The sequence below is a fragment of the Chionomys nivalis genome, chromosome 1 (assembly GCF_950005125.1).
Source record: "Chionomys nivalis chromosome 1, mChiNiv1.1, whole genome shotgun sequence".
Lineage (NCBI taxonomy): Eukaryota > Metazoa > Chordata > Mammalia > Rodentia > Cricetidae > Chionomys > Chionomys nivalis.
The window spans coordinates 27,183,429-27,195,879 of record NC_080086.1 but is presented as its reverse complement, the minus strand read 5'-3'; the positions used below and the strand labels follow the sequence as shown (position 1 = coordinate 27,195,879).

The 12,451-nt window shown below is 40.9% G+C and overlaps 1 protein-coding gene across 1 annotated transcript; it reads left to right on the top strand.

The window, feature by feature from the left end:
• Positions 1–393: 393 nt before the first annotated feature.
• Positions 394–10,852, top strand: LOC130884329 (C-type lectin domain family 6 member A-like). Its single transcript, XM_057785437.1, has 5 exons — positions 394–461; positions 1,760–1,861; positions 5,542–5,693; positions 8,355–8,470; positions 10,459–10,852. Exons 1-5 carry the CDS (start codon positions 413–415, stop codon positions 10,601–10,603), a joined length of 564 nt encoding a protein of 187 aa, XP_057641420.1. The 5' UTR covers positions 394–412; the 3' UTR covers positions 10,604–10,852.
• Positions 10,853–12,451: the final 1,599 nt, after the last annotated feature.

Here is a 12,451-nt window from a genome sequence, read left to right as displayed (position 1 = left end):
GTATGTGTGTATGTGTATGCAGATGTGTATGTAGATGTGTGTGTGTATGTGTGTGTATGTAGATGTGTATTGAGTGTGTATATGTGTGTATGTGTATGTGTGTATATGTAGATATGTATGTGTGTATGCGTGTGTATGTAGATGTGTATTTGTGTGTGTATGTGTATGTGTGTATGTGTGTATGTATGTATGTGTGTATGTATGTAGATGTGTGTATGTGTGTGTGTGCTTCAGAGATGACTTGGTCATTTATTATGGGGTTGTGGCAGTTTTTTCCTGGTCTAAGTGTGTAATTATTCTGAGCATTTGTTGGACTTTTCATGGCTCTAACCTTGGCCTTGAAGTGAGCACGGCTGCTTGCTACCTGACAGGGAAGGGAGTCTGCTGGTCCTTGAGACTCTGGTCGGCCGCTATGGTTTCCATCCTAGTCCTCAGTGCCTGTTTCGTCCTGAGCTGTGTGGGTAAGTTCTTTTCTGATGTGGCATCTCTTTGGGGCACCTTCTTGTTTCTGCTCTGCAGAGACTCCTTTTAACTGATCAAACCTTGCATGCAATACCATGTTTTTCTTGATTTCTCTTCTTCATTTTTTTCTTTCTATCTTCTGACCACCAAGGCTTCACCTGGCTGTGTTAGCACATGTTTACAGCCGTTGTCTGTGGCCGTGCCTCCCAGCATTGGCTTCACCAGCAGTCACATTCCCTGGTCACACCTGTTGGGAACACACCTCCAGTGGATGTCATAATGTTGGCAGTTTGGAGTCCTGATTCCTATGGGTTACCCTCCCCCCTTGATATGAAAGGACAAAGCAGTCAAGTTAAATGATGAAGACTGAAGAAATAAAATATTTCTTCCCTGTTTCATCTGACCACAAAACTGTGTCTGACGTCTATTGTGTGAGAAGTTTGGATGATGTTCGTTGCGATCTGCAGTCTGCTTCTCTGTTTGCTGTGAAGATGATCACAGTCGTTACTGCCAAGTCCAGGAGGGAGTGGGAGGGACGTACGCCATGTGCTGCCTCTTGTCTGCAGTCTGCTCCGAGCGACACAAGCATCCCATTCTCGCAAAATCAGGGCTCGCTCTAACCAGCACAGCCAAGTCTAAGAGGGTGGGCCCTGGTGGTTAAGGATTGTTATTTTATTTGTCAAGAAGAAACTGAAATTCAAGATCCAAAGCATGAACTAGAAAGGTAAAAACGTTTGCTTAAAATATTGAAGAAAATCTGTTTTTTTTTTTGTTAAATTGTTTAATGGGTACATCCATGAACAAAATGTTAACTTTAAAAAATAATTTTATTTATTTATTGAAATTTTGTTCTTATATACAATGTATCTTGGTCATATCCACTCCACTTAAAAGTCTTCAGATTCTTGAAGTAGACTACCTGCTCAGGAATGGTTAGGATATAGTAACATACCCTCTGGTCTTGCCTCGAGGTTGTTCAAACAAAGGGGACCAGACACTGGTGAGCCAACAGATAACTACACAGGACTTGTAGCAGTACCCTGATACAGGGGTTTGTATTTTGTTGATGTAGAAAATGAAACTTCTGTTCCAGAAAATAAATCTGATGCTATAGCTGGAGAGATGGAAAACAAATGAGGAGCTGTAGAAACAAGCAATAATTGAGTCTGCTCTTCAGTGGGTTTGCACAGAGAAGGGGAGCAGGGAGGTAGAGTGGAAATACACCAGCCTGGCTCAGGGAGGGGACTGAGGCTCTAGGGTTGACTGTGTGGATACTCATCCCCGTCTCTCTTCACAGTGACTCACCATTTTGCCATGGACAAACGCAGTACAAGACTGTCTGAACTTCACACATACCATTCCAGTCTCAGCTGCTTCAGTGAAGGGACGTGGGTGTCAGGTGAAGAGTCACAATATTTCCAGAGAGAGAGAGAGAGAGAGAGAGAGAGAGAGAGAGAGGGAATTCCTAGGGTTGAGCTTAAGGTTTATTTAACATATTGTGTGTGTGTGTGTGTGTGTGATGTTTAAACTTGCATGCTATCAAGATTTCTCTAAACTTACATGTTCAGTTCAGATTCTGAATACGTCCGGGGAACAATTCAATTCAATTCCCAGGCATCTTGATTTTGTGAAACACTCTCAAACACAACACACGGTTTGTCCGGTAAAGTCTGGAAGTCATTCATAACTATTCCCATGAGCTTTACATTCAATGTATAAAATTCTCTATGTTATTTCCGTTTCTCAATTAATGCTCTCCATCTCCATTTCAAGTACCATCTTTATAACTGAGTCAGGCTGAGCCCCCTTGCCCAGAATGCACAAATACCAAGTTCATCCATGGAGAGCTGGGAGTCATCACTGAGTATCGTATCTGCCTTACCCATGTGTGATGAAGGATGCAAAGACAGTAATGTGCTCGTCTGTAGTTTTCCCTATGAACTCAATCTTTACACACAAAAGAAACGGCATCTAGACAGGTGACAGGGTCCTATCTCTAGAACTGATTTACTCACCACACCACCTTTGTGGAGAAATCTGTGAGAAGTGAAAACAGAGCAAAAGCCCCTCATACGTCTAGGAGGCGCTGTGATTTTCCCCCTTAGTTATTGGTCAGAATATGTTGCATGGCAATGCAAAAGTGTTGCCAGATTCTCCTGGCTTTGTCTTTCTTAGCATATTGGAGTTTTGGCGGCGGCGGGGGGGGGGGGTCAAATGTCTATAGAGCTGATTCGTTCCTGAGGAAAGCAACTCTGGTGAGGATAGTCTGTCTCCTATTTTTTGGAGACACTTACACAATAATAGCTCATACATCTGATTTGAGACAGCCCTTCACATGTATCCCAGGAAGGGTTGTGTAGTTTCAATTCTAATCGGTTTTTATAACAAAAACCCTGAGTTAGATATAGGGGCAAATGCTAGAAGATCAGAGAAGCAGAACAGCCAGGCGCTAGTTCTTACCTCTACCGAATCCTCAGACCAAATGGGTGATCCTGGCTCTAGGAATCCTCAGAACGTGTTGAGCTCCTGTCTCCTCATGCCCTATATTCCTCCCTCTGCCCGGGCCCATTCTTTCCTGTCTCTACCTTCCTAGTGCTGGTATTAAAGACATGTGACTCCCAAGTGCTGGAATTAAAGGTGTGAGCCATCACTGCCTGTCTCTGTTTCTTTGTCAGACTAGATCAATCTTGCATAGCCCAGGGTGGCCTTGAACTCACAGAGATCTCTCTGCCTCTGTCTCCAGAGTGCTGAGATTGAAGGTGTGTGCCACCCTGCCTGGCCTCTGTGGCTAACTAGCAGCTTAGCTCTGCACTCTGATCTTCAGACAAGCCTTATTTGTTAGATCACAAACAAAATCTCATTACAGGGTTGGACTCCTTAGATGCCCAAACTGGCTCATCCTCACCACCCTTGTGGTTCAGCCTCCTGTGTGCAGACTGCACATTGCAGAAGCACACCAGGCTACAGCTGCAGTTTCAAAGCATGACTTCCTTAAAAGGGGAAGTGGGCACTTCACCTTTAGAGGGCTCTGAAATGAGACAGAAGTGGATTTTAATGATAAACTTTGTGTCCATTCATAAAACACATCCCCTAAGCATATCTAGCTTAAAATTATGGTCAATCAGCCTCTTTGGTATAATTCATTCTATTTGTAGATAAATTTATATGATGAAATTATTTTATATAATAACAGTATCAGGAAATAAAAATAAAAGACATTTTGACAATGCTCATTTGAACTGATACATTAAAAACAAAACTTGAAGCAAAAATGTTTTTATTTTGTCATTCATGGTGATGCATGCGTATAATTCTAGCGCTTGAGAGACAGAGGCAGAGAACTTCCTGTAGCTCTGAATTCAGTCTGGCCTACCCAGAGAGCTCCAGAGCTACATAGTGAGATTCTGTCTCAAAGAAAAAAAAAATTAACTGGGTGTATCAGCCTGAGCTGAGAACTACGGTCTATTAGAGTCTGCAGAACATCCATTCAGGCCTTCTGGCTTTGAGTCTTCAGTGAGAAGTTGAGTGTCATTCTAACGGGTCTCCCTTTATATGTTGCTTGGTCTTTCCCCCTTGTAGCTTCTAATAGTCTTTCTTTGTTCTGTATGTTTGGCATTTTGATTGCTATGCATCATAGGGACTGCCATCTCTGATGCAGTCTGTTTGGGGATCTGTTGTCCTTCTTCAGGTCGGAGACATTTTCTTCTGTGATTTTGCTGAAAACATTTTCTGTGCCTTTGACCTGGATTTCTTTTCTTTCTTCTCGTCCTATTACTCAGAGACTTGGTCTTTCCCATGGGATCCCACATTTCCTAGATGTTTTGTGCCTGGGTTTTTTGTTGTTGTTGTTTTTTAGATTTAATATTTTCTTTTACTGAGGTATCTACTTACCTCTTCTACCTTGTCTCCAGTGCCTGAGAGTTTCTCTTCTATGTCTTGTGCTCTATTGGAGAGGGTTATTTCTGAGGTTTTGTTTGACTTCCTGAGGTACACATTTCCAGTTTTGTCTCTGGGTTTTACTTAATGATTCTATTTTACTTTCATGTTGTGGGTTGTTTTTGTTATTTTATTCGCCATGTGTGTTTTTACAGACTTCAAACTCAATGGTAATTTTTTTGTCTCATATCGCTTTATTTAGGCATTTTTTTAAAAAATCTTACTGGTCTTTTGCTTGTATTATGGTTTCCAACTTTTTTTGCTTGTTTTTCTTTAATTTTTTTTTCAAGACAGGGTTTCTCTGTATGGATTTGGTGCCTGTTCTGGAACTTGCTCTGTAGACCAGGCTGGCCTTGAACTCACAGAGATCTACCTGTCTTTGCCTCCTGAGTGCTGAGATTAAAGGTGTATGCCACCACCAACCAGACAATTTTGTGAGGTTTTTATGGGTTTTTCTCTGCATCTGATGAGTCTGTGTGTTTCTTGTGTTTTTCTTCTATTTTAAATTCTGTCCTTTAAGAAAAATAGCCTATTTCTAAAAAAAAGAGAGGGAACGGTGGTGTGGAGTTGGATGAGTAGGGAGAATCTGGGAGGAGATGGGAGAAGAAATCATGTTCAGAATATATTGTGTGAAAAATTATTTTCAATTAAAAAAATAAAAGCAGAAACTAAAATTATCTCATAAAGACCACAAAAATGCCCACTTCAGCCACAGTTAAAGACTAATTGGGAAACATACTTTGTCTTCTCCGGTTCACTCCTGCCCTGAGAGAGTACTGAGGCCAATGTTTGGATGCTTGAGTTAGAGCATGAGCCTATGCTCTGCATCTTAACAACCAATAAGGGATGGTTAAGCTCTCAAATATTTGATATTGGATAAAAATTAGTAAGAAGTAGCAATAAGGAGCTACTTATTATTCTGACTTAAGTACTGTTCAAAATGCTTTGGAGGTACTATGTGATTAAATAACCCATGAGGTTACACTGGTCTCAACATCAATTCCATGGCCCCAAATGATAAATTCAGAGAATACTCAATGCTGTAATTATAATGAGAAAGCAACACTGGAGAGCAGCCTCAGATCCCTGGGGTTGTGTAGAACACGTCTCCTTAATCTTATTTGTCTTGCCTTGCGGTCACAGAAAAAGTTTGGGGTTGTTGCCCAAGTCACTGGAAGTCATTTGGCTCCAGCTGTTACCACATTTCTACCGATAAGAACATCTGGAACATCAGCGAGCAGAAATGCACTAAGATGGGGGCTCATTTGGTGGTGATCAACACTGAAGCTGAGCAGGTAGCTCTTCTTTGTTTGTCTTAGCGGCCTTTTAATTGTAGGGAAATGTAGCCAAATGTGCTAAACTTGATCATTCTTAGATTTATCACTACTTATTAATTTTTCCCAACTCAATCATTGTTTCTCCTCCCTTCCTCCTCTCTTCCCAGTCCCTCCTCAAAACCTTCCCTCTTCACTCTCCCCCATCCACGCCTCTTTTCTCTTCAGAAAAGGGCAGGTCTCCCACATGTATCAGCCAGCCATGGCGTATCAAGTTGCTATAAGACTAGATACTTTATCTCCTATTAAGGCTGCACAAGACAACCCAACAAAGGGTCCCAAAAGCAGGTCAGAGTCAGAGACAGCCCTGCTCCCATTGATAAGAGTCGCACAAAAAGACCAAGCTATAACTGTAACACACATGGAGAAGGAATGGCTAATAATTATTAGTATGGTCATCCCATTATAGAAAATCCCCTAGAACTTTTTGCCTTGCAATATTGGAAGTCCTTGAACAAAGACTCTCCACTTCCCGTTCCATAAAGGCTCTGGCAATCACTCCTCCACTTCCTGGTTTTTATGAGTTTGATTACTTTAGATTCTTCTGTAAGTGAATTCATGTATTATTATTGTGTGTTCCTGCATGCATGCATGAGTGTGTGTGTGTGTGTGTGTGTGTGTGAGAGAGAGAGAGAGAGAGAGAGAGAGAGAGAGAGAGAGAGAGAGAACTTAAATTTCAGTAGAGTTGCCTGCATGAGCATGGGTGTGCAGCCACCTCTGAGAAACATGACTCTTTATATTGGCAACTGTTAAATGCCCATAGTTTCTCAGGAAGGGGTCGTCTTAGCCCCTCCCATACCCATGATGGAACATTGGTGGGCCCAGTCTTGTATGTGTCTTTCAAAGGTAGCCATTGCTGCTGTGAGTTCGAGCTCTCGTGTTCTTTTCTCTCTCTCTCTCATGTTCACTGAGCTTGAGGTGTGGTGTAGATGTTCTATTGAAGAGCACTGACCAGTTTTGAGTCTCTATAGTGATCATCACCAGTTTGCACTCACACTACCAAGACGAAATATTTCTCTTTTCCCATATCCTTGTTTTTGTTGTCATTTGTTTTCTTGATTGTGACTACTCTGATTGGGGCAATTCTAAATGCCGAACTGGTTCTAATTTGCATTTCCCTGGTGATTAATGATGCACACTTGGAATCTGAAAATTTTGTACAGGAGTACACTGTATTGTAGCCTTTCCATCCTTACCTGCTCCTGAGTCCTTCTGTTGAACATCTTCTAATATTTCTGTTGGTCATTTGTATATTTTCTTTGGAACAATGTCACTTCCATACTCCCCATTTTTAATTGTGTTATTTCTTTTACTTTGTTAGTTTATAGGCATCCTCTATTTATTTTTGATATTAGTCCTTTTCCAGAGATATGGCTTGCAAATGTCTTCTCCAGTATCATTGGCTGCTTTTATACTTGCTGATTTTTTCTTTATTATGAAAAAAACTTTTTAGTTTGATGTATTCCTTTGTCTATTTTTATCTATTTTTATTTTGTTGCTTGTTCTTTTGGCATCATGTCCCAGAATGCCTTGCTAACTCAAATGCAATGAAGCCCGCACCTTGGGTTTTCTTTTAAGAGTTTACAAATTTGCACTGTTCATTTAGGTCTTTGAAGCACCTTGAATTGACTTCTGCATGGAGTATGAGGGAAGGGACGAGAGTCATTCTTTTTCCACAGCCTTTATTCCCAGCCTATATGTTAAAGCGTCTGCCCTTTTCCCATCATGTGACCTTTAGTCAGAGATCATTTGACTGTATGTATGAGTTTACTTATGCACTCCATGAAAAAGGAGTCTCTCCACTTAAGTGCTCTTTGATTTCCTTAGTCAATGTCTTTCAGTTTTCAGAATACATTGTTTTGCTTCCTGAGTGAGTTGTCCTCTGGGTTAAGCTTATTCTTAGGTATTTTATTCTTTTTGATGCTACTGGAAAGAGTCATTCTCTTACTTGCTTTTCAGATTGATTTTGTTGTTGTTACTGCTATTGTTGGTACAAAGAAATGGTGTTGATTTTGTATCCTGCAACCTTGCTGAATTTGATAAAGACCCACTGATGTTCAAAGGCCTGACAACCAGGGGAGTTAGAAGACTATCTCTACCCGAGCAGACAGGCAGGAAGCGAAATAAGGAACTCCTGTTTGCTTTGACTTCCATTCTGTTTAGGCTGTCAAATGTTTAGATGATCCCTACCCCTGCTGGAGGGCAAGCTAGCTTACTGAGCTCACAGACGCTGTAGCCAACTGTTTGTGGAAACACATTGCAGATAAACCCAGAAATGATGTTTTAATCAGGGCGTCCCTTGGCCTTGCCAGGTAGAGACATAGAATCTAGTTTCATAACATTTAAGCATGTAACATTTTAAAAGAGATTAAAATATAAAGTATTCTCATGGAATTTGAGATGATTCTTTTAGTTGGTGAAGAATGAATGACGAGGGTTCCTAGGCTAGGGCCTCCTGGCCTTGCAACAGTGTTGGTCGTTTTGGTTCCTGTGCTGTTGGTTCAGATGGCCATCATTTCACTGGTGTTTTCTTCTGTTTCATCTGGCTGTGAGGGCTGTAAAGAATGCTTGCCCTGTTCAGAATGGGCCTTCCCAATCATTAACTCTTGTTCACCCATACAGAATTTCATCATCCAACAACTGGATAAGTCGATTACTTACTTCCTGGGGCTTTCTGATCCACAAGGTAACAACAAATGGCAATGGATCGATAATACTCCTTGCAGTCAAAACATCAGGTGAGTGCAGTTCTAGCTTAATGAACCACGAAATGAAAATTGAGGAAAATTTTGCTAGCTGTGACTATTAATACTAATAATTATAACATTGAATTTACTAAATAATCTAAAGTTTCATGAAACTTCTCTTTTAGGAGCTCATTTTACATATGAAATATTGAATAATAACTTCCTCAAGATCAATAGATCAATAAAATTAGAAACTGCATTTAATCCAATGTCCATCTGACTTTAAAGATGGTATTTTCAGCTACTGGATTTTTTTTCTGCCTTTAAGTACAGAGATTTAAATTAATTTATTGATCTTTAACAAAAAAATTTAAAATAACTGAATCAGAATTATGACAAACATCAGAATAATTACACAATAATACTTTTGATATGTTACCTTATTTTATTCTCATGCAATCTTGTGAGTTACTTTGAAGCCCTTACAAAATTTATTTCTATTTTTATGATTTCCATTTTTATACATGAATCATTTAAAATCAAAAGACATTAAATATCTTGATCAGGGTCTGTGGTAAGGAGGCCGCTTGTTCATTTCCCGACTGTTGAGACTCCCGAAATAACCACACAGAAACTGTATTAATTAAATCACTGCTTGGCCAATTACTTAAGCATATTGCTAGCTAGCTCTTACATCTATAATTAACCCATCTCCATTATTTTATATTTTACTGCAAGGCTTGTGGCCTACTGGCAAGGTTTCAGCACATCTGTCTCCAGCAACGGCTCCATGGCTTCTCTCTGACTCTGCCTCCTTTCTCCCAGCATTCAGTTTAGTTTTTCCCATCTAGCTCTACTCTACCCTATCAGACCAAGCCAGTTTCTTTATTAATTAACCAGTCATATTCACAGCATACAGAGGGGAATCCCATATCAAGGGTCAAGGTAAATTAAAAGTTAAACAAGTATTTTATTTATTTTCCTTTCTTTGCCTTTTATTAAACATAGATTTTTTTTCCCATACAGTATAATTTGAATACAGTTTCCCCTCCCTCTACTCCTTCACATTCCTCCACACCTCCTCTCCCAACTGTATACATTAGAAAAGAACACGTTTCTAGGATATAACATTAGAACATAACAGAGTAAAATATAATAAAATTAAACCATTGATTGAAGTCAGACAATTCAAGCCAACAGAAAAATAAGAGCCTCAAGAGAAGACACAAGAACTGAAAGCTGTCGTACATATGCAGAGGGCTTAGTGCAGACCCTGCAGGCCCTGTGCGTGCTGCTTCAGAACTCCATGACTTCATATGCATTTTGATCATGTTGATTTAGAGGCCTTTGTTCTCCTAGTGTCCTCCATCCCCTCTGTCTCCCACACTGGGTTCCCTGAGCTCAGAGTGGAGGAATCTGATGGAGACATTTAGAGCTGTGCGGTCCAAGGTCTCTCTCTGGGTAATGTCTTGCCATGGGTTTGTGTATTGTTCCCAACTGAAACATCTCTGATGATGGCTGAATAAGGCCCTGATCTACGAGTACAACAGAATATTGCTAAAAGTCATTTTATTGTTACATATATTTTTAAGAGCACTAGTATTTGGTTTTACTTTAGTTACAAAATAATTTTAATTCCAAAAGTAAGGCCCAGTCCCTTCCTCTATCTCCTCTATAGTCTTCAAAGGAGACAGTTAACTCACACTCAGCGTTAGGAAGCTGATGTAAAAAGGCAGCCTCTATATATGCCAAAAAAAAAGAGAACTTATGCTAACTTATATCATGATGAGGGATTTGTGAAGAAGAGAAAGTAAATATTGGATTGCAGGGGAAAGGTCAAAGTATAGCACATCCAAAACAAAAAAAAATACATGTAAAGTTGCCTGCTTTTGGCCTTTTAGAAATGGATTGTGTGAGAAAGAGGAGAAAATGCTGGGGTCTTCTCTCACCCACTCTCTGTTCCATTCAACCTCGAACTCTGCTGTTCAGGCAAATGCTAGGCACTCACGGAGGAGTTCCTTCTGTTTTGTTTCCTGCAGGTTCTGGCACCTACATGAGCCCAACCTCCCCGAAGAGAGATGTGCTTCCGTAGTTCACTGGGATCCTATGGGATGGGGCTGGAATGACGTTGTCTGTGAGAGTAAATATAACTCAATATGTGAAATGAAGAAGACTTACCTCTGAGCGGCATTTTATTCATTTATGACTTTAGAGTCTCTTGGCATAAACATGTTACTGTAGTCATTCTTTTTCTAGATGTTTCTTTTCACTGATGACAGATGGGTCCTTCCTCTCTGTGATGGTTAGGGTTTTGCCAACTGGACACAAACTAGAATCACCAAGGAAGAGGGACCCCCCAGCTGAGGAATTGCCCCATCAGGCTGACTTGTCAGCATGTCTGTGAGGCATTTTCTTGATTGATGATTATTGTAAGAGGGTCCAGTGGGAACTGGGTAGGTGGTCATGGGTGGTGTAAGAAAGTAAGCTGAGAAAGGCATGGCTAGCAAGCCAGTAGGCATCCTCCCTTCGTCTCTGTCCCAGGTTGCTGCCCCAGGTTCCTGTATTGGGTTCCTGTCCCAGGTTCCTGCCCTGGGTTTCTACCCCAGGTTCCTACTTCAGGTTCCGATCCTAGGTTCCTACCCTAGGTTCCTCCCCCAGGTTCTTGCTCTAGTTTCTTTCTATGATGAACTGTTGTTACTTGAAAGTATAAAATGAAATAAATCGTTTCTTCCAAGTTGCTTCTGGTCAGTGTTTTGTTCCCCCACAGCAACAGAGAAACAAATTAGGACACTGCCTTTGTTCTCATCTTTCATTTATGATTCATGGTTTTTCTCTTTTCTTCATACTTTTTTCTTTAAAAATTTATTTATTTAGTAAAACAACATTTTCACATTTTACATACCAATCCCAATTTCCCCTCCCTGCTCTTCTCCCACTCCCTCCACCTCCCCCCCCCCATCTACTCCTCAGAGAGGGTAAGGCTTCCCATGGGGAGTCAAGAAAGTCTAGTGCATGACTTTGAGGCAGGACCAAGGCCCTCCCCATTGTATCTTCATACTTCTACAAACATTCCTCTTGCCAGACTGTACTCTTTGGGCTATGAGAAGATTTACAACACACTGTTGTTTGAAAACCACTTCATTCTCAAAATGCCATAGAAGAATCCTCTGGTGAAGGTTGTGGCTCTGGCTAGAACCACAACCATCTGGGAATCTGACAAGAGCTCAAATCTGCTTTCTTGGTGATTTAGTCTCGTGGTTGACTCCTTGGTACTGATTATTGCCAGTCAGCCTTTCACATATAGAGATCTCTGCAAGGTGACTTGTGTGTGCTCAGAGTCGCCTTCCTCTTGGAAAAGTGATCCAAGAATCAAAAGCTCCAGTGTTTCATGGGGCAGGGTCTTCTGCTTCACACAACTGAAGGATATAATACCCAAGGTGTGAATACCGGGAAGTGAGAGTCTGTTGGGGACCCTCGTGGGGCCTGGTTACCCCACCACCCCCCTTTGAGAAACAAAATGGATATAACAAGAAGGAATTGAATCAAATATTCTTTGATACAACAACGGGCTTCCGTTTATCAAAATACAGGGAGAGAATGTTTCAAACACTTGCCAATGACACAATATAAGAACAAAGGATGCATAAACAACCTATCACAATAAATTAGAAAAAGACAGAATGAATAAAATATTTGAACAAACATGCCATAGAGGGATAAATGCAAACATTCAGGGCCAGTGGCCATGTCAGAGGAGCAGCTGATGGCAATTACTTCAGGAGATCAGCCTACCAGGAAGTGAAGTTCTGACAGGTGAATCTCAGATAAGCAAGGCCCCGAGATCCTTGACCCCAGAATGTTTCTTACCACTGGTGTGTCCTTGCATGTGTGCTGCTGCAGTTCTCCTCAGGTATCTGGCATGATGTGATGGCCACTGGGAGATCCCCACTGTCCTTAATGCAGTATGACCATATCTGGGAACTATCCCACTTACTGGTCATTTTTACCTTGGCTTATTATGAAGATGATTTC

Excerpts from the sequence above, each read along its gene's own strand:
- LOC130884329 (XM_057785437.1), top strand. The coding sequence starts at position 413 with ATGGTTTCCATCCTAGTCCTCAGTGCCTGTTTCGTCCTGAGCTGTGTG. Across the intron at positions 1,862-5,541 it reads TGAAGGGACGTGGGTGTCAG|AAAAAGTTTGGGGTTGTTGC; the intron begins GTGAAGAGTCAC and ends TTGCGGTCACAG. Across the intron at positions 5,694-8,354 it reads TCAACACTGAAGCTGAGCAG|AATTTCATCATCCAACAACT; the intron begins GTAGCTCTTCTT and ends TCACCCATACAG.